This window comes from Theropithecus gelada, chromosome 6 (genome assembly GCF_003255815.1).
Source record: "Theropithecus gelada isolate Dixy chromosome 6, Tgel_1.0, whole genome shotgun sequence".
Lineage (NCBI taxonomy): Eukaryota > Metazoa > Chordata > Mammalia > Primates > Cercopithecidae > Theropithecus > Theropithecus gelada.
The window spans coordinates 158,637,630-158,659,734 of NC_037673.1; the positions used below are offsets into that span (position 1 = coordinate 158,637,630).

The following is a 22,105-nucleotide window of genomic DNA, read 5'->3' on the forward strand; positions in this document are numbered from 1 at the left end:
TAAACAAACAAATTAAATAAACTTCAAATTGTGATAGCATTGAGGAAATAACAAGTGTGGTGTGATGAACATAATCCAGGAAATTTTACTTTGCATATACTGGCCAGGAAAGGCAATTATGAATAATGGATAAGAAGTTGAGACTATGAGAGGAGGAAAGGCACCCAGCAATGAAAAGATTGAAGGGAAGACCACTATCATCATAAGTAACAGCAGGTACAAGAATCCCCAAAGAAATAAGCGCTTGGTGTAATTTAAGTATGAAAAGAAGGTCCAGGTGGCTGGAAGATAGATTGAGACTGAAACAGTCAGGGGGAAGAACTTGGGAGGCAGAAAACTATTTCCTAATGTATGGTCTCAAAACCATGGTAAGTAATTTGAATTGTATTCTAGGGAAGGAGTTTGGATTGGTGTAAGACTTCATATACTAATACCAACAGTTTCATTCTTAGGGAAAAGTGTACCTATATAATCTGGGGAATGGTGAGAGTTGCATTTTACCTACCAGTTTTCAGTTGCTTGCCAATTAACTCAAGCGCTGACTTTTAGCTTCATCAGAGTTATGTAACGTGTTGTTCTAAATCCTACTGCAAAATCTTAGTGAGACCAAGAACCAGTTATTGATTTTACTATTATGTCAATGATTTAAAACATACTTATTTTATGGCATTGTAATGAAATTATTGCATTATATTTAACTAATGTGTGTAAATGTGTAAATAGGTTTGTTTTTATAGAGCTAAATACTTTGCGTCTAATAAATGGCAAAGACTATTGCTAAATTCCAAGTTAATTATTATGATTTGGACATTAATTGAACGTTTAAAATTTTAAGGGATTCTCATAGAGACCACTGACAAAAGTATACTTATTTCCTATCCATAAAATTTGTTATTGAACTTAATCTGTGTATAAATCCAGGCAAATAGTAAGACAGAGATTAAAAATTGTATACAAAATTAATAAGAAACCAGAGTACTAGTTCATTAATGAAATTTTATTTCTCCCCACAAAATTTTTAAAATTTTAAGCCCAATTATCTCATACTTTATTATTAGAAAATTTCCACAAATATCTAATGGCAGAGAATTTTTTTAAAGTTTAATGATGATTACAGAATAATAATTGTATTTTTAAGTTATCATACAGCATAATTGACCTCTTAGTGTATACTTACATACATTTTAACACATATATTAGTTCATAAGCATCATCCAATCAGTATTCTTGGTTTGAGTGGTACTTATGGTACTCACAAGAACAAAACAAAAGCAAACAACAACAACAACAAATCCTTTACTCCTTGAAACTGATCTGTTATTCATCATTGAAGATTTTTCTTTCAAGAGTATAATTAGAGACACATACAGTTCAGTTAGCATAATACTTTTGAGATTCATCTAAGTTGTCGAGGTGTCAAATAAACACAAGAAAAGAGGTTCAACATCATTAGCCTTTACCTGTTAGACAAATGCAAATTAAAATCATAATATGATATCACCTCACATCTATTAGAATGGGCAAAATAAAAACCACTCTGGCAAGACCAAGTGTGGTGAGGATGTCAAGCAACTCGAACTACATAGCTAGTGTGAATGAAAATGGTATAGCTACTCAGGAAAACAGTTTTGAAATTTCTTATAAGGTTAAATACACACTTAATATATTACACAGTAATTCCACTCCTAAATATTTACATGGGATAATTAAAAACTTATCTTACAGAATACCAGATTTTAAAACACAGTGACTGTCTAGCTAAGTTTTTTTTTTTCCAGAAACGCTTACATAAAAATGATCACGTTCAGTTTTCTAGACAAAATGGAGTTTTTTTTTCCCTTGAGAGTACATTCTTGATTGAATTAATTATTAACTTTTCAATGGTTACGTGTTCTGCTTTGATACTACTGGTGATTATGTACCCGATGATGTAGGAAGACTAGAGAAAGTAATAATAGGGAAGATGGGGGAAGAAGTATGGATTCTATAAAAGCCTAATTTTACAAAATGCACATTAGTGTTGCAGCCGTGTGTAAGAGATGGTAATATACTGCCAGCAAAGACGGTAACTTATCTTGTTATTTCATTAAGGCACTCTCATTTTCTAATATGAATTCATAATAATTTAAGGCTTTTAGCCTTATTGAGTGTTAAAAGATTTAAACTTGTAAATCTGTAAATTACACAAACAGCCCTCTTCTATTATATAAACCTTTCTGACTTAACACATGCTTAAAATTGGGGTGAAGTTAGGATGTTTTCAAATTTCATTGGGGATTTTTTTGTATTGTTCCAGAATTCCAGGAACAAATGTAATTTTGGACTTTCCGAAATGGGTTCATGAAGAACTAATTTGTTCACTCTGAATATGGAACTTTTAAAAAAAGTAATAATTCTAAGTGCTAAGAATAGTGCTTAGCTCATAAGAGATGTCTGTGAATAAACACAAACGAGTGAATGAACACAAATTTCTATAATCTGGAGTATTCATAATTCCTAGTTATGTAAATTCATATTATATAGAGATAAAAATAAGCTATTTATATAACGAGAGTAGGAGGAAAGAGGAACAAGAACAGTACTAACAACAAGACTAAAAGATAAGGGTAAGAAATGACTTGATTAACTTTTTAAAGTGAACAATAAAACCTTGATTTTGAGAAAATATTTTATCTATAAAGAGTCAATGAAAACTTAGTAGTAGTCTTCTAGAATTGGCCCTGACCACGAGGACAGTTTTGGCATTTGTTTACCTTGAATCTGAAAATAAAGTTTTAGCACAATTTTAGAAAAGAAAGAAACAAACAGAAAAGTATAAGAAAGATGAATAAGAAAAATTTCCAGAATTATGGTCATTCAGATGTATGCACATGTGTTGTTAAAACTAGTGTATGAAAATGAAAATTTAATCAACTATCTGAAAAATTTTGCTTTATCATTTCAAACATCTAAACATGAAAATAAAATTGGAATATTTCATTTCCTGTCACCATAGAACAATATGAATTTTCAAATACATTTGATACATTTGAATATCTGCCTAAATATGGAACCAGCCTTCATTTTCATACACTTGTTCTCAGTGACCTTTAAATGATTCTAAATCTGAGACAGTTTAATCTTTTGTTCATGTGTCACGTGAAAGTGCACAGAAAATCTCCTATCCATCTGTGAACTCCTTGCAAATATTTAAAAAATTATTCATGTTTATATATATGAACATTTTTGCTAGAGGAAGAATCAAAAGTTTTAACAGTTCCTCAAAATATTTTGTATTCTAGAAGAAAATTTTCTTCTTACCCACATAAATTGAGATTTGAAAGTGAATGCAAAAAAACCATTGACAGAAATAACCTCAATGTCAAGTTGGAGGTGCTGACAGATAGAGTTAAGTCGTGTTCTACAATGTGAGAACGTTTTTGGTATTGTCTTGCATTGTTATTTAAGCGTTGTTGTTTTTCTAGCTGTTCAGGTATTTGTCTCCTTAAATAGATAAGGAGTGTTTTGATATCAGCATTATACTTTGTACTTCTTTCCATCTGCAACTGTTTTCAAAAAAGAGTCTCAAATATAAGCCGTTTAGTGAAGGATCAAGAAATCTAAATCTGTAAGTCACTGTTTCCCAAATTCAATGTTTTCTGCCACATCTAAGTAATACACGATCATTTATGACTGAACTTTTTTCATAAAACAAAGTAGTTTTTAGTAAGATTATTTTATTTAATGCATTTAATAAAACAATACAAACTGGAAATCAGTGTCACTTTTCATATTAGAAGACAACAGCAAAGTAAATTCAATGATACCAGAACAATGTTATCAAATTTTAATTATGTATTTGGTCTCCCAGATATGCCAAGCTTGCTGTTGCTCTCTTTAGAAGGCAGATTAGCAAATTGAAAAGAGTGGCTAAAGATAAATTAGAAATAAACCGAGACTTTGCCCTCAGTATAATTAGATATGCTGAAAGAAAATGTAAAAGGGAAAAACTTTCTAATTATATGTTTCAATATCTTTTAATACCATACCTATGTGACACTTAATTAAAATTGTCTGTGTACTACAGCAGGTGTCCCAAGCTTTAGGAAATGCTAATACAGGGCTATCTTAATAGCCCAAAAATATTGAGGATGATGCTATTTTGAATTTTCAGTTTACCATGAAGCGATATAGCAAGTGACATCTGGCTTACCTAAAGCAGTTACCAAAGTAATTATTTACTCTAAGAAAAGAAAGTCCAGGTTGTTCTGTCACACTATCTTGCAGTAGCTCTTAATTACGGCTGCACCTTAGAATTAGTTGAATACCAAAGTCTTGGTCTCATGGAGACCAATTAAATCAGTATAAGAGGTAGGAGTTCAGCACTGGCATTTCTTTAAACCCTCCACTTAATATTAACACACAGCCAGGGTTAAGAATGACTAACCTATGTCCTATTTTGAAAATTCAGTATTTGCCGCACCTTGCATATTTATAATGTATTAGTCATCATATAAATGAAGAAATACAAAGTATTTCTTGCTTGATATATTTCCTGAGGGTAAATAATTACGTCCTTCTCTTTTATGGTTTGCATATCTTCTCTGATTAACATGGGTCTTGGATTTTCATAGAACATGGCAAGAAATGCAATCTATGTGTGTTTCTGGAGTGAAGGACTGGAAGCCTTCTTTATTACATTGACTTTATCACCGTGTTATCATTATAGTCCAATAACAAGACAAGTATAGTGTGTAAGTTCTACCATCTGATAAAAAAATGCTGCATGAGACCAACATATTTATGAACCCACTTCAGGTTACTGCCTTTAAAATCTTCCACGTTAGTGTGTAGTGTGCAAGAAAAGCTGTCCCAGTTTTCCCAAGGTCATGCAGATTATGAGGCTGTCAATATTTTTGTATGTAGCGATATTTCACAAATTTGCACTGTTGTACAGTATTTCATTATATGTACATGCCATATTTTATGTACCCATTTTACTGCTGATTTGAGTGTTATTTATTTCTGTATGTGACAATGCAACTGTGAGCTTCCTTGTACATATATTAAGTAGAACATAGTCATCGTAGCTTTTATTCTGTAGCAAGGTATACACGAATGAGAAAATGAAAATACTATTTTTAACGTGTTGTAAATAATTCTACTGAATGCTTTATAAAGAGATAAATGAGAAATATTCCAGTTTAAGAATCATTTCTCTACATTTCTTTCTAACCACAATTTAGCATGCACATTTTTCTTTCTGTCCTACCCAGCAGCCATGGACAGCTGACGTGACTTTAGGATTTGTTCTTGTGTTAACTTTGGCTTTGTTTCATTTTTTTTTTTTAGTCCTTTTTTTTCTTTTTTTTACTTTTTTAAAAACTTTTATTTTGAGTTCAGTGGTAGGTACAAGTGCAGGTTTCTTACATAGGTAAACTTGTGTTATGGGGGTTTGTTGTACAGATTATTTCATCACGCAGGTATTAAGCCTAGTGCCCATCAGTTATTTTTCCTGATCCTCTCCTTCCTCCTAGCCTTCACACTCTGAGAGGCCCCTGTGCATGTTGCTCCTCTCTATTTGTTCATGTGTCCTCATTGTTTAGCTCCCACTTATAAGTAAGAATATGCAGTATTTGCTTTTCTGTTCCCGTGTTAGTTTCATAAGGATCATGGCCTCCAGCTCCATTCAGGTCCCTGCGAAGGACATGATCTCATTGTTTTTTTATGGCTGCATACTCATCCATGGTGTAGATGTACCACACTTTTTTTTAATCCAGTCTATCACTGATGGACATTTAGGTTGATTCCATGTCTTTGCCATTGTGAATAGTGCTGCAATAAATCTACTCATGCATGCTTTGTTTCATTACAGTTTAAAAAATGTTTTAAACATATGTCATTTGAGTTTTCCCATGCAGAGAATCATCAGCACTTGATGAAGAGAGCAATGGCAACCACACAATAGCGATTTATATAGACAGCTCCTTTTAGTATTAACTCTAATTGTTACATGGGCACATATATAAAGAGAGTGAGCTACTTACTAAGTTGATTTCCACAAATACTGAATCTTCTTTTAAAAAATGAATACTCACGTTTTGAAAACTATTCATTGGGTGCCTTGCCAAAAGCCAGACACTTAAAAAGTTTTAGAAAACAACACCTTTGAAGACAGAAGCAGTTCTTGTCCTTAGGTGCTTAATGCTCTGCTTTTAACCTTCATAGCTAAACTTGATTAGTTTGTTTTCTTAAGAAGTATTAATGTATAAAAAGCATGGAAGATTAAAATATAACTCAATGCATTATCAAACACTGAAATAAAAACCCATGTAGTTACCAACTATGTCTGAGAATAAAATATTGCCAATGCCCCAGAAAACATCTTCTTTGCTTCCTAATTTCTGTCCTATTTCTCTTACCTCAAATAACTGCTGTCCTGACTTTGAGCACTGCAGGTAATTTTTCTTGTCATTAAATTTTATGTAACAGAAGTATTGCATATTTGTCCATGTATATAAATGTCCAGACATCTTTTGCTCAGATTTTCACTTTTCAAATTTATGTTGCTGCATGTAGCAATGTTTCACAAATTTGAACTGTTGTACAATATTTCATTATGTGTACAAGCCTTATTTTATTTATCAATTTTGCTGTTGATTTGAGTTCTATTTTTTCCTGTATGTGACAAATAATGCAACTATGTATTTTCTTGTACATGTCTTTAAGTAGATGTGTTAATGCATTTCCTTTTGGAAATAATCAAGAGATTAAATTTCTGGGTTATAGAATCCACAAAATGTTCATTATTAGCAGATCATGCCAAAATATTTTCCCTCCAGCAGTATAGAGTCCTATTTACTCTACATCTTTTCCCTTTTATTTAAGAAGGGTTGAGGCAAAGAATAAAAACAGTAAACTATGATAGGGAGGTGTAATCCATAGAAAATAAACTATAATGATAATTTCAGAATGTAACCTGACATTGATTATTTATTTCTGTTCTACTCTCCACAACGAGCGTAGTCACTGCCTCTCCACATTTTTCCTCCTCACCTTCTGAACTATCACAGTTTTAATTTGGTATCTGTGAAACTCACGTGCTTTTGGGGAAGCTGTTTTCATATTTTATGCTAGTGGTAGATTTATATAATGAAGGTTAAATATTTATCATTTTCTCATTCTCTAGTCACTGATATCAGTGTAATGTGTCTGATCTCATTTAGGCTAGTGATATTAAAAAACAGGAGGCTTTTGGGGGGGGCTTTTAGAAAAGTGACTCTTTTCTTCTTTTAGAGAGAGCTTTTGGAAAAGTCTATCTCTCTGTTTTTGTGGATACATACAAAGAAGCATAGAGGTGAAAAGCTGTTGCCAGAATCTTGTGACCACATAGATCCTTCTTTGGGTTGAAGTTGACACCATGGAGGATAGAAGAGAGAGATAGAAAAAAAATCTAAGATTTTGAATACATAGTTAAGGAACTGAGTCGAAACTCCCAGAAGCTCATCTTACCTCAGGATTTAAAATTATACCTGTTAGTGTCTCCCAATTTAGTTTGAATGTTGTGATACTTACAATCAAATTCATCTTAGCTAATAAAATCCCACAGACGTTTATTTGATATGCATCATTTGTGGCTGTTAATAAAGTAAACAATTTGCATTTTCTATATTGCAAACTAAGTGTCTGATAATTGATTCAGCCAAACACACCAACAGCTGTTAGCCTAATATCAAAAAAATTAAAAAGGATGTGAGGTGAGAAAAACATTTTAAGTAGGACAATTTGTTAGCCGAATGGTTTACTTTCCTGCCCTAATTCTACCCTCTTTGCATGTACACACTCACGTGTACCCACTTATGCATAGAGCACCCTCTGAATAGGTTTTGTACAGGGAATTTGCATGTCCTCACTGGGAGGAATAAAATCCCACAGGCCATTGAAGGACCTATATGAAGAAGCAACTAGCGCCCCAATAGCCCTGTCCATTGAACACCACTATGTCTCTAAAGAGTAGCCAGTCCTCCCGGATAGTACTGCGTAGAGTCTTCCTTACCACGATATACTGAGTTCCCTTTGCCTTCTGAGGATGTACACTCACCTACTCTGCCTCTTCCTACACTGTTTACCAAACTCCACCTTTTGCAGTGGCTGAAGGACATCCTTTAAACTGAACTAGCTTATATGTGTGTCTTGTCTCTGTTATATACATTGTTTTCCAAACAGAGGAAAGAGTTTAAATGAGGCAGATGATCACATCCATTATGTTAAATTGCAAGCTTTGCTTTTATTCCTCAGTGTGGTGAGATCAAATCATTGGTATCTGCAGTGGCAAGTTTATGAAATCTGAACGTTATTAACTTTGTGCTAAAGGCATCATGTCTTTTATTGGACTCAGGCATCAACTAATGTATTGTCCTAAGGGAAAATGAACTGGAACAATCATTTATTTTGGATGATCTTATTGTTTAATGAATGTATAGCTGTAGATTATTTGGTCTTAATTTCTTTCTCAAAGTCATAAAGAATAATGGTTCAGTGTTTAGTTTTGGCCAACTAAAGTGACAATTGTGATTGTAACAGTGCTTCTTTATCTGTAAAACAGGAATAATTACAGGAATATCAGTGTTTTGAGGATTAAGTGAGAGAATGTATGTGAAATCTTTATTAAGGTTATACCTAGAACATAGCGAATATTTTTAATACTATTACTTCTCTGAGGAAAACTGGTGAGCATAAAAATCATTTCCAAAAATCTTCATTGAGCATACACTCATGAAATTTATAGTTTAGTAATGAAGGCAGATAATAAACAAGTCAGTAAATGCACATTGTGATAAATTCTATGAAACAATCTCCTGGTAGAACAGATGATGGGTGGGTGGGCAAGAAATGTAGATAAGATAGTCAGAAATGGTCTCTATGATTAGATGCTTTTATTGAAACATGCTAAGTAGTAGATGGAGGAGTGGAGCAAAGGAAAGGTTGAAGGCAGAAAGGACAGTTACATGCAAATATTCTGGAGTTTGGCCTGATTTTCAGAACTCAGTTAACTCTCAGTTAACATGATAATGTAGGGAACAAGAGATTCCTGTATTAATGATACTTTTGGGACATGGGTTTCTCAGTGGAATCTACAGTCTCATGGGAATCTGGAGTAGCAATGAGTCCCTGTGCATGTGGTAAAGGAAGGAATAGAGATTTATGAGATCTAAGTAGTGGATATTCACAATTTTAGAGGTGACAATGGAGCAGAAAATCCAATGCGTGGGGATTTTTATTAGAAAAGGTCAAAGGTATCATTTTCCTGTGTGTATGTCTTGAGAGATTTGTTTTGACCTATAAAATAATTTGCATATAAACTCATTGCACTTATTAAAAAGTAAACCAAAAATTGTACCAAACAAATATTAGTGAAACCAACGTTGTGAAAGAAGGAAACACTAAAAATATAAAAATAGTTTAAGAATACAAATAATCAATTTTTAAAATTCAACTACTTACCTGCTTTAGAGAAGGATAAATATATATTCAGTCTTTATTATATCAAACACCAATAGATTTAAAGACATCTGAACAAGCAGACAAATGCCTTTATTTCTCATCCAAATATTTGCTGTTCTACTATCCTGGGCAATGACTAGATTTTCCTCCTCTACCCGTAAACTGAGAGCTTTATTAAATATATAGAAATCTGAAATACCTAGGTGGAAATTTAAAATTCCAGAAACTGCATGACTAATCTTCACAATGGCAAACATCCAGAATATGTACCCAAATTAAAAAGTCTAGAATCTTGTTAACTTGTCAGCAACCTCTCGTTGAACAATCTGTATGCAGTATTTGTTGTGTTTTATAAGCCACTTTTGTTCTTCTAAATAGGATTGATTTTTACTTCTAATTACAAGTATGAATTCATGTTTGTAATCATGCCTAAATTCAAATTATGCATAAAACTGTAATGACGAGAATAAAAATGAATAATCTAATATACAACATGGAGATTCAGATTTAGATCTAAAGCAGGAACCTGAGAAGTTTTATTTTAAAAAATCCCACCCCAACACATACACATACATGTACACATACAAGTACATATACACGTACACATACTCATACACATACACACAGAGCCAGGAATATGTGCCACTGATACAACCACTCTATAACTGAGATCCTCAAATATTAATATGCATATGAATCATTTGTGAAACTTGTTCAAATAGCAGTTCTGATTCCAGGGTCTGAGTGGGTCCCAAAGCTCTGCATTTCTGGCAAGCTCCCAGGTGATGTTGCTGCTGTGGCCCCAGGCTCTCAATAAGGTGATTTTCTAACCATTTTTTTGAATGTTTTCAAAGATGAAAACTTCACATTCTTTTCTGACACCATCACTCAGAAACTATCACTCAGATGACAAAAATGTTTTCATTATGGTTAGCTAATTGAAGGATAAGTTTAATTTCAGTTATTTTACTCTGTAAGAATATATTTTTAATTATGTGGTACCAGGAGGAGTAATAACTTCTAAAGGCCGTTCCATGTAGGTAAGTACCTTTAGCCAGAAGTTCAAATATGTTTGCTCTCTACCCACTCAACTGTTGAGTGAATTCCTCAAATCATTATCAATCTGTTTCTGCCGAGACATTCTTATGGAGCCTACAATTCCACAGAATGTCTCATCTGATGGTAAGACTTCATTATTCCTAGAAAGCCTACCTGTGAATGCAGAGGTTTTTATGTCCAAAGCACTCTAGAGAAAGAAAAAGCATAACTTTAATAAAAGAAGTTCCTTTCTTAAAGACAAATCTGGAAACAATCCCAGATTATGCATCAGCTCCTTTAATTTAGACCTCAGCTGGAAAAACTGTGGAAAAGAATAACTTTATTTATTTATAGTGTAGACACCATTATTTTTCTTCCTGACAAACATTTGTTTTTAGTTCTCCTCAACCCATATTGTATTAAAAGTCTTGAAGCAACATATGTAGATGTAGGGTTTTGGTACATGTTTGGAGCTGGTGTTATAAATCTATCAGTGGTCACTTTATAAAATGATTAATATAATGTTTATAATAATATTTGTTCCATTATTAATGAATTATGCTACTGATTCATTAATAATATAGTAATTGTCATGGACTTATTTTCAGTACTGTGTGTCAGGCACTGTGCTAAGCACTTAAGCATTGTCTTAACCTTACACAAGAATGTAATATGAAAACTAATATTAAACCTATTTTAAAGATGAAAACTTTGAGGCTTAGCAAGGTTAAATAACTTCCCCAAAGTCGTTAACAGTAAGTGTCAGGCAAGACAAGAATCCAGAAACAGAACTAGCATTTCCTGATTCCCAAATATATACTCTTAAGTACTCTATTTTACCTCTCGATGGCTAAGTAGACATCCTGAAGTGTGAAAAAAAACTAGGTGATGACTCTGAAGGAATTGTTGGAGCAATTCTGGAAATAGTCTTACTTCTAAAAAAGTATCCCTTATCTTTTCACTTTACGTATTTTCCCTCCTGGTCTGCCAGATAGTAGGAATGACGGTAACACAACACCATTATACTTGACTCACTTATTTGTTGGCGTGGGAGGTGTCATAAACAAACACATCAAACAATTTAGTATATATCCCCTTTTCTTGAAGAAAAATTAATAGGGTGCATGTGTCTTATAGACCTGAGAGAGAGACAGGGAGACAGAGGAGAGAGAGAGAGAATGAGATAGATTTTTTGAAAAGGCAGTTTTGCATGAACAATTTAAACTGTAATAAATTCTATTATGGTATCTGACGAACCAATCATATTCTTTTCTCAAGAGTTATTGGAGGGATTTGAAAATTACTTTGCCAGAGAGCCTTTTTTTTTTTTTTTTTCTTTCCCCAAACCAGGAAGATTTGGGTCAGGGGATTAAAGTTTTATTAGGCAGAGTTCAGCAGTGCTCTGGAGAAATGATGAATTGAGGCCCAAGAGGGATTTTTTTTTTTTTTTTTTTTCTAGCAGCACACTGGCCTCTGCTTGCATGGAGGCTTTTCTCTCTGAGAAATGACGGAAGCATTGCCCAGCCCATTATACCCACTATGGGCACTGTGTGAAATTAATGCTCCTTTAAACTTCCTATGCTCACTAAAGTGCAAGATGTAAGACAGTATGTTAGGCCTTTTGCAGATATATTTTCATGATGTTTCCTAGTCATAAAACTTTAAAGGAATGAAAAAAAGAGGTTACTGTAATCACTAAGTTGACCCATGACAGTAATTACTCCTAAGACTTCATGCTCTATCCTTACTTTAAAATCAGATTAGTCACATAATCATCTTCTGCAATACTTAGTCATCAAGATCTATATATACGAAGTATATAAAACATATATGTGCATTCATGTGTACACACACACATACACACATAGGTATGTATATTTAACTACCTTGTGCAAGTATATATACTTGATGACTGAGTATGACTGAAGAAAGGTGATAAATCTGACTTGAGAATATATGAATATATACATTTATTTATTCAAGGTAAATGTGGCAATTACGTCATAGCTGACCAAATTCATTCTATACTATATGCTTAGTAATATAAGGTAAAGATGGGGGCAGGGATGGGAAATGTTATATTTTAAGTTTGTATTTTTTTTTTAATTTTACTCTAAACTACAAAAGTAACCAATATTCATTCGGTGCTGATAAAAATGAAAATGGCAGATCTTGCAAGGGTGTGCGTTGCCCCTGGATCTGGAAAATATCATCATCTTGGCGGGGTTGCCCTGGGACTTGGGCTAAGGGGATTGGTAAGCTATAGGAATTCCAGTCCCCTTCCAGAGTCATTCTCAGGTGGCTTCCAGCCCAGTTGCTGAAGGGGTTTCTGATAGGTTTGGGTATAGCGAATACAATCAAAGAACATTGTGTGGCTTTTTGATCAGTTATAACAGGTCATTTCATTTCTATGACTGTAGTATATTAACCATTGGTATGAGTTTCCAGCTTAGAAATATTTGCCATGATAAAGGGTGGTTTAAAGTCTGTAACCACATTCTTCTTCATAGTACCAGGTTCTTCACAACCAAAGATAAAAGAACCGCCCTTGCCTTCAGTGCTAGTGAGGGGAAAAAATACACATAAACACACCGTGGAGGAAGCAAAGGCAGAGAGACTGAGCGCTCTCCTTAGTGTTCAAGTTAGTGGGGAGAGGCAGGTCTGGCAGTTCGTGGGAGGGGATCTAATTATCAGTCTCTTACTTTCATTAATAAGTTGAGGCAAGTGAACTCTTCAAAGGAGGAAAGAGGAGACATTATACCTGAATTCTTAGACTACGTATGGTCATTTAACCATCACTCTCACACAAATAGTTTCCTTATAATTCCTTCAGGAGACTGGGAAGTAGGCAGAAAGAATATCAAATACGGGAAAAGTAAAAGTAACTGGCAAAACATGGTTTATTTGTACATGGGAGGGCAAAGAATTCTGAAAACCTGAAGTGTGCACTTGAATACATTTAGTCTCCATCTATGCAGTTTAATTAGAATAACCCTCAAGTAAGACTTTTCAGTTTAAACATTGCTTTAATCCTGCTTTATTTCTTCTTTTCCACTGGTGGTCTGTGGATAAAAGTCAACTTGAGTATAATCTATATGTTTTTGACCAATATGTTTTTTTCTTAGCTTCACTAGCCAAAAATCTGATGATGACTATGAAGATTATGCTTCTAACAAAACATGGGTCTTGACTCCAAAAGTTCCTGAGGGTGATGTCACTGTCATCTTAAACAACCTGCTGGAAGGATATGACAATAAACTTCGGCCTGATATAGGAGGTTTGTTAAAGTCTTTTGTGTTGTGCTATAGATAGGAGCACATAAACATGTCTACTTTGTTAGAAAAAAACCATCAGTGTAGTTCAAGAGCAAGGAAGATTTAAATTATACTTTTTTATATGTTGTAAAAGTAGTGATTAAATAGCATTCCAGCCTAGGAGCGGGAGGAGTGTCAATAAATTCAAAATGAAGAAATAATATTTTCAAGTGAAGCTTGAGAGCTAGAGTTAGAAATTCAAATATTCCTAGATATCTCAGACAGAAATTGTAGAAAAAAAAAAGCAATGACCCCTTTATGAAGCAACATAAACAAATCAAACAAGTCACTAATAGTAAAGAGTGGATAGGTTGTTTACCTGTTTTTGTGTAACAAACAACCAGAAAATCTCAATGACATATGACAATAAACATTTATGTAATACCCCCCTGAGAGATATACTAATCTAGGCTAAAGCAAGCTGGAACTGCTTATTTAGGGGAACTGTACTGTGCATGTTCCTCGTTCTACTCCTGGGACCAGCGCCTAGCTAGGATAACCCTTCTCATAGTAGTAGAAAACAGCCAGAGAGTAAGTAGAATCTCATGAGGCTGAATGTTTAGGCCTAGCACTGGTACATTCACTTTTATATATATACTATTAGCTAAAGCCAATCAGATGATCCAGCCCAAAGTTGAGAGGTGGAGGAATAGCCTCACCCAGGAGAAGGCAAGAATGTGAATGCCAGTTATAGACACTTCAGTCCACCATGGTGAGTTAGGACATGACACTTTCAAGGAAAAAAATAAAGAAGAGACTAATGCTCTTGTTGTTCATTAAACGTTAAATAAAAATGGGGACCATGCATTTAGTCATGGATATTATACTACAGATTTTTAATATCAGTCTTCTCTGACAAATAGGTATGTAATGGGTTTCCATATGGTTTTCTCATATTATCTGTGGTATCACAGTGTACAATAAATCATCAAGGAAGATTAATTTTGTGTTGGTGAGAAGTGTGTGAGGATATTGTGGTAATTAAAGGAATCAACAGGGAACTGTGATCCAAAACCAATTTATATTACCAGTTTGCTCTTTATGTTCACTTCATGTTCTGAATGCTTATTTTTTTCTGAGTTATTAAGCAATTATTTTTCTATATGGGTCAAGTCAGGGACATGCTCAAGTCAATTTCAGAGCTTGAAAGAAACATGGTAAAATTCACAATATCTGAGAGAAAGATGGAGAAAAGCTAAGAGAAGCATTTTCTAATTTATTCATTTTTATGTTAGTTTTAAAAGGATAATTGGTTTCAAAACTCTACTATGCGTGCTTATTGCATGTGCATGCTTAAAAAAGATATTTCTTTGAAAACAAAATAGTTATTCAAATGTGGTGAATTAGTAACTGGTACCAAATTAGTTGTGAATAAATTACTTCTAATGTAGCTAAATAAATCTATTCTAGAAAACAAAGATTAAAACATTAAAATCTTGCACCTGTCTACGTGCACACATTTCTATGTTTCTCTTTACAGTGAAACCAACATTAATTCACACAGACATGTATGTGAATAGCATTGGTCCAGTGAATGCTATCAATATGGTGAGTTTCCAAGTAAAATTCTTTGTCTATTTTATTAGCATGTTGAGAGAAAATGCGATGTCATGGAAATAGCAAGAAACATGCCAGTAAAAAGTTTAAGTTTAAAACTTTAGAAGTGAAAGATAGTCATCCAGATCCTTTTTTTCTTGTAATATGAAGATAACTAAATGTTAACTATTTTTGTTATGAGAATTAAGTAGGATTATATATATAATTAATTTGTGTAAACACGCTATGCTGTTGAAATTCATCAATCGGTGTTTACTTGCCAAGTGCTACTGACTACAAAATAGGATATAGTACTCAAATACTTATTAGAATATCGACAGTTTTGTTCAAATCAGAAATGTTTCTCAGATAAAATAGTGTGTCAGATGTAATAATAAATGTAATTCTGTTCTTATGTAACACTTTCTACCCAAATGTGAAATACAAAACTAGACTGGAGTCCAAAATATCATATAATAGAGAACATAAAATGGAGTAGAGCAGAATGAAGTACAACATAACATAATGTAATATAATATTCTATATTATACCATATTATATATGGTATAATATAGTGATATATTATACCATATTATATATGGTATAATATAGTGATACTATAACTTTNTATAGTGATATATTATACCATATTATATATGGTATAATATAGTGATACTATAACTTTAAAACCATTTTTACCAAACTAGCAATAAAGATGCTCTGCTATGTCAGAGAGATTGATATGCCACTTGAGGTGATATACCATCACCTGCATACTCCAAGCTAGTAAGTTTGCTTGTTTAATCATTAAACAAATTCTAACTTCTTTATAGCCATAATTCTCAGAATATTTAGAGTTCTGAAATAAATTATAAATATCTAAGAATTAGAAGCTATATAGATAGTTTATTTAAATGCAGAACTTTCTTGTTTTAGGAATAACAGTCCCCAGAACTGTTCTAGGATCAAAGATTGTGAAATATTGTTTTAAGACTCAAAGTTTTTTATTTATGGCTTTTCTTGCCAAAATGCAGAATATAAATTAATTAATTATTCTTTCTACCGGCACATCACTAATTGGTTGACAAAGGATTTCATAAAACAGGTTCTTTCCTCATTACTTGTAGACTGTAAAAAGGAAACTAAATAGTGAACAAGGGTAGAATGGCTTTCTGGGGTAGAAATGTAGCTAATCACAATGACACCCAGTGGGAGGTGGTGCAAGGAAAGAAAACAGAACAATGTGAATGAGACAAAAGACTCAGGCCTAATGGTCTGAATTTCACACCATACCTGCTTTTCTTTTACTGAAGTAAAGCACTCTCCAGTTTAGTGATATGTATACTTGATGGAAATAATTACAGTAATTTGTCACTATAGCATTTAAGAATGCATTTTGTAATAGAGATTAGCACAGTATTAGAAATTATTTTTAATTGTTAATTTCATCTTGTTTAGAGAAAAGAACATTACAAGTAAATAGTGAAAAAAACCTCTCCTTGGGTGTTTGTTCTCTGCCAGGCATGATGCAAAGGACCTTTTGTTGATCCTTTTTCTATCCTAACACAGCCTACCCAGTTAGGTTCTTTATGATCCCCATTTTAATATAGGCCAACTGAGTTTCCAGATTTCCTGCTTAGGACTTTTTTGCATATTCTGTACTTTGTTTCACTCTATAGCCGTGGTTCTGAATCTGGACTTTTTTTTCCCTTTCAGGGGATGTTTGACTGTGTCTGAAGGCAATTTTAGTTGTCATTACTTGGCAACATTGAGTGTGGGTTTGTGCTTTGCTACTGTCATCTAAGGAGTAGAGGCTAGAATTGCTTCTAAACATCCTACAATGCACGAGACAGCCCTCACAGTAAGGAACTAGCCAGTTCAAAACAACACAACGCTCTGCTCTATAGACATGGAAAGTAAAGGATTGTATCAAGGCTATGCTCTTTTGCCAGAACTCACTTAGACAGGTCTACTTTTTCATAAAAGTATCTACAAAAGATGGCTGAAATGGTAATCTCCTCAGCAAAACTCTAGCTTTCTTTTGGATTATTCAAAGCCAAGATAGCTTTGCTTCAGATTGGCAAAGAGAATAGGAATGAAATATACAAATACTCAACAATATAATCTTACTGTGTACAAATTTTCTGTTTTATCATTTCGTTAAAACAGGAATACACTATTGATATATTTTTTGCACAAACATGGTATGACCGACGTTTGAAATTTAACAGCACCATTAAAGTCCTCCGATTGAACAGCAACATGGTGGGGAAAATCTGGATTCCAGACACTTTCTTCAGAAATTCCAAAAAGGCTGATGCACACTGGATCACCACCCCCAACAGGATGCTGAGAATTTGGAACGATGGTCGAGTGCTCTACACCCTAAGGTATTCTTTTGCAAAAGGAAAGGAGTAATTGTTAGGAAGAAAACAAACAAACAAACACAAAAATCAGCCACAAGTCAAAAGAAAGAAAGAAAGAAAGAAAGAAAGAAAGAAAGAAAGAAAGAAAGAAAGAAAGAAAGAAAGAAAGAAAGAAAGAGAAAGGAAGGAAGGAAGGGAGGAAGGAAGAAAAAGAAATGTCAAGACTACGTCTTGGTTGGCATGTTATCAAATAGTATATGACATCACAACATTAGTTTTTTTCTTTCTGCTATCAATGAGCTTTATCAAAGCCCTAATTATAGGCAAAGCTTATTTTTCCACAGCTGTTGTGAAAACTTTTTTTTTTCTCACAACTGACCTGAAATTTCCTTTGTCTTGCAATATCATCTGACCTTTGCACCTGTCTTGGCTTTTTATGTGTTTGCCTGTTCAGGTACTTTAAAACACAAAAATTAAAACATAACTGGTCATCCTCAGGACTGCCACCTCTTATGCTTGGAAATATGTTCATTTCCAAAGAAATAGTTGCTAAAAGAGAATTTTTGATGTGTATGTCTCCATACATTCTTCTCTTTTTAGCTTCACAATAGCAAGCACCTAGAATCTATTATCTTTAGTCTCCTGGCACCCCACTTCCCATTATGTTAATAGGCTGTTTAACTTAATTTATTGTCTATCTTGGGAATAGACATACTTGGGAGAAAGTTGAAGGAGCTATCTTTCAGCCTCTGAAATTAAATTCTGAAATTAAATTTTGAAATTAGAGTAAAATGCTACTTTAATAAAATAATGATTTTATGCCATTATCTTAGCACTTCATACTTTGCATTGAAAACATTTTTTACATTGAAGTTTCTCGTTGGTGGGAGTACATTATTAGATAAAATAATAGGTGAGTACATAGTCTTAGGAATCAGACATCTGACTTTGGTTCTTAGCTCTCTGTCTTATTATCTGCAGGAACTAGGGCAACTCTCCAGCATTTCTATATAAAGGGACTTAGGGGCAGCTATCTCGTAGGAGGACTTTTGGTGTTAGAACCTTTGTTTGCCTAGTAAGCATGATGTTTTTACATGGTCACATTTTTATTTAGGAAAATTAAGTGAGAACTGATGGAAATTATTGGGAAAGAAAGCACAACCACACTGTCCCACCCTGTACCGCCTCTCCCCCAACCTTGGCACCACAACTGAGCAGACTCTTTTACCTTCATTTCTTTAATTTCTATAAAACAGAGATACTTATTCTGACCTTATGGAGTTGCTACAAGGACAAAATAGGGTGATAAGTAAAGTGATTGACATAGAGCCTGATACATAGTAAATATAGAAAAATTAAAATTATTTATACATTTTAATCAAAATAAGAATAATGCAATTCTAAATCTTCGTATCTGAGAACTTCTAGCTTCAAATGATTCATTTTAAATGTGCTTGCTCAGCATACAAAATATAATATTGAAAGTGGCTCCAAAATCTTTATCAATTATATCAGTTATTAGAAAAAGCCACAATTCCAAAATGAATTCATTCCAGGCATTTTATATTCATCATGGCTTTCGTAAACTTAGAGATATAGTAATAACTGAATTTTTATTTATTTATTTATTTATTTAGAGACAGGGTCTCACTCTGTCACCCAGGCTAGAGTGCAGTGGCATGATCTGGGTTCACCTCAACCTCTACCTCCCAGAGGTTCAAGTGATCTTCCCACCTCAGCCTCCCGAGTGGCTGTGACCACAGGCACGTGCCACTACACCCTGCTAAGAATTTTTTTGTATTTTTTTGTAGAGATGGTCTCACTATGTTGCCCATGTAGTCTTGAACTCCTGGGTTCAAGCAGTCCGCAACTCAGTCTCCCAAAGTCTGGGGATTATAGGTGTCAGCCATGTCATCTGGCCAATGTCTGAATTTAGAATCTAGTGGGTACAAAATTCCCCTGATACATCAGAGCTCGGTCCAGCTTTCGAAATATGAAGTCAATCATACTATCTCAAGTGTCTTTATTGTTCTTATAACATTGTAGTCATTTTTGGACTTAATTTGTGGAATCACTGCATTAGTTAATTATGAAAGCCACCTCAAAAGTGTCACTAACGGAGATTCAATCAAAGCTTGAATGTCTATATAGAGAGACGATTTTGTTCTGGCTATCTAAAATGAACTATGAGTGTGTTTGTGTTTTTGTGCATGCCCAAAGACATTTAGATCTGTATCTATGTTTATATCTGCAATTATATTATTTTCAATTTTAATAATTCCAGTTTAATTTGGAGTAGTAATACTAATAAAATGTCAAATTTAATTGTAGCTTCCTTTATGACTAAAACTATTCTTCCCTTTGAAGAGCATATAAATATATAGTAACAATGATTAAAGCCTCCAGTTTTGAAGGTAGATAATCCTGGGCCCAAATTTCAACTGTGCCTCTAGTTATGTGACTTTGGACAAGTTCAGGTACAATAAATGCATGATAATACTTGTTAAATGAGGAAACAATTCACTCTACCCAGTGCTTCATAGTTAATTAAGGGCTCAATAATTATTAAATATATTTTAACATCAGTAATTGCTCCGTTCTCTCATAGAATTGTAGATTTTTAATTGTTTTCAATTAAAAGTTATACTAATTGGAAAATCTCTTAAAAACAAATTTCCCTAAAATAATACTTTTATTACATCAACAATAATATCTGCACAGTGTAAGAAATATAGCTAAAAATATGAAATTTTAGAAATCATCAACCCATTACCATTACAATTTGAGACTACATTCATACTTACCCAGAGGTGGTAAAGACATCTGACTTTCAAATCTTCTCCCTCCTGGAGTTCCAGCCCAGGACTTGAGACTGAGAAAATCTGTATGCTTTAACAAGCACTAACTAAGAAGACTTAAACTAAGTAAGATTTACTGGCAAACATTTTTCAACTATGTCTGTGTATGTGCATTTAACATTTATTGTATTCTATCAGATATTCTACTCTATAATACCCATTTAATGACATCCTCTAGAATATCCTATTTCGTGACAGTGTAGTGTAGAATGAATGCCACACCATTGTGCAACACAGGTATTTTTAAACTCACCTTTAGCAATTAAAGCTAACAGCTAACAAGTTCTTACAAACAGAAGGTCCTGCTTTAATTAGCAGATAAGATCTTAGAATTATCAACATTCATTTACATGCAAACAGTAAACGAGCTTAAGTTCTTAAAACAGTTGGTTCTCTTAAATATATTCACTGAGCAGTTTCATGTGAGCAATTAATTTGCAAAGAGAAAAACCAAAACCAAAAACTTAAGTGATCATAAATTTTCAATAAATATAGTTGAGGTAAGTGAGGTGCCATTATTTGATCTGTGAAAATGAACAGACTAGATTAAGTCTTATGTAATTTTTTCCTGGACTTGGTGGATTTCTTCATTGGGGATTACTCTGTGTTTTCAATCACAATGTGAGATATTCTCTACAAAAAAAAAAAAAAAAAATCATTTAAAATTGTGCAAATTTACAATTTAAAATTATGTCTAAAATCCATCTTATGTTTAATATCTTTCTACTTAGGTTGACAATTGATGCCGAGTGCCAATTACAATTGCACAACTTCCCAATGGATGAACACTCCTGCCCCTTGGAGTTCTCCAGTTGTAAGTAATATTCCTTCTCCATTTGTATCCTCCCTCACTTACAGTCTTTCTGATTGCCATGTTAATTAATTGAAAGAAACATAACAAATTTCAAAGTTGTATTAAGTTATGTTACTGACTTCAATGATTTTGACCATCTCTGTCATCCTAATCCCAGCTTGCTCCGATTAGAGTGATTCCTGCAAAAGAAGGACTGATTTTATTAAGAATTACAAATAGGTTTCATTGAGTTGCATACTTTTAATATATTGGTTGCCTAGAGCCTTTTTTTTTTTTTGTAATGGATTGTAAGACCAACACTGGACTCAATAGAAAGGGTGCAATCTTTAATTATATATCCTCTTCCTTTTTCTCCTATGGGCCTAGGAAGGGACTATAGCAGCACGTTGCTAGATAAGGTCTACCCCACAGCAAAATTATTTCATTGATAACATATATGTGAACTACTATTTGACACACAATAAGATCAAATATAAAACCATTATTTTTATATTTATTATTTTTATCAGATAGATAATAGAATGTAGCAAGAGGATCCATGATGATCTAATGCAGATTATGCTTTAGTAACCTTTACAGATATTTTCTGCCTGAACCAAAGTCAAGCAAACTTAAATTTCCCAAAACGTTTTCCTTACTATTTGTTCAGCATCCATGAAAGGTCAATCACTTCTTTTAAAATTTTTGTCTGCCAGT

The 22,105-nt window shown here is 33.5% G+C and overlaps 1 protein-coding gene across 4 annotated transcripts in view; it reads left to right on the forward strand.

Moving 5' to 3' along the window:
- Nucleotides 1–22,105, forward strand: part of GABRG2 (gamma-aminobutyric acid type A receptor gamma2 subunit) — an 89,900-nt gene that overhangs the window by 12,936 nt on the left and 54,859 nt on the right. For 3 of the 4 annotated variants that reach the window (XM_025388539.1, XM_025388542.1, XM_025388543.1), the window contains exons 2-5: nucleotides 13,647–13,798; nucleotides 15,316–15,383; nucleotides 17,541–17,761; nucleotides 21,327–21,409. In XM_025388539.1, coding sequence (XP_025244324.1) covers nucleotides 13,647–13,798; nucleotides 15,316–15,383; nucleotides 17,541–17,761; nucleotides 21,327–21,409 — 524 coding nt within the window. Of the gene's footprint in view, nucleotides 1–3,281; nucleotides 3,408–13,646; nucleotides 13,799–15,315; nucleotides 15,384–17,540; nucleotides 17,762–21,326; nucleotides 21,410–22,105 lie in introns of all 4 variants that reach the window. The other variant, XM_025388541.1, reaches the window with a different exon arrangement.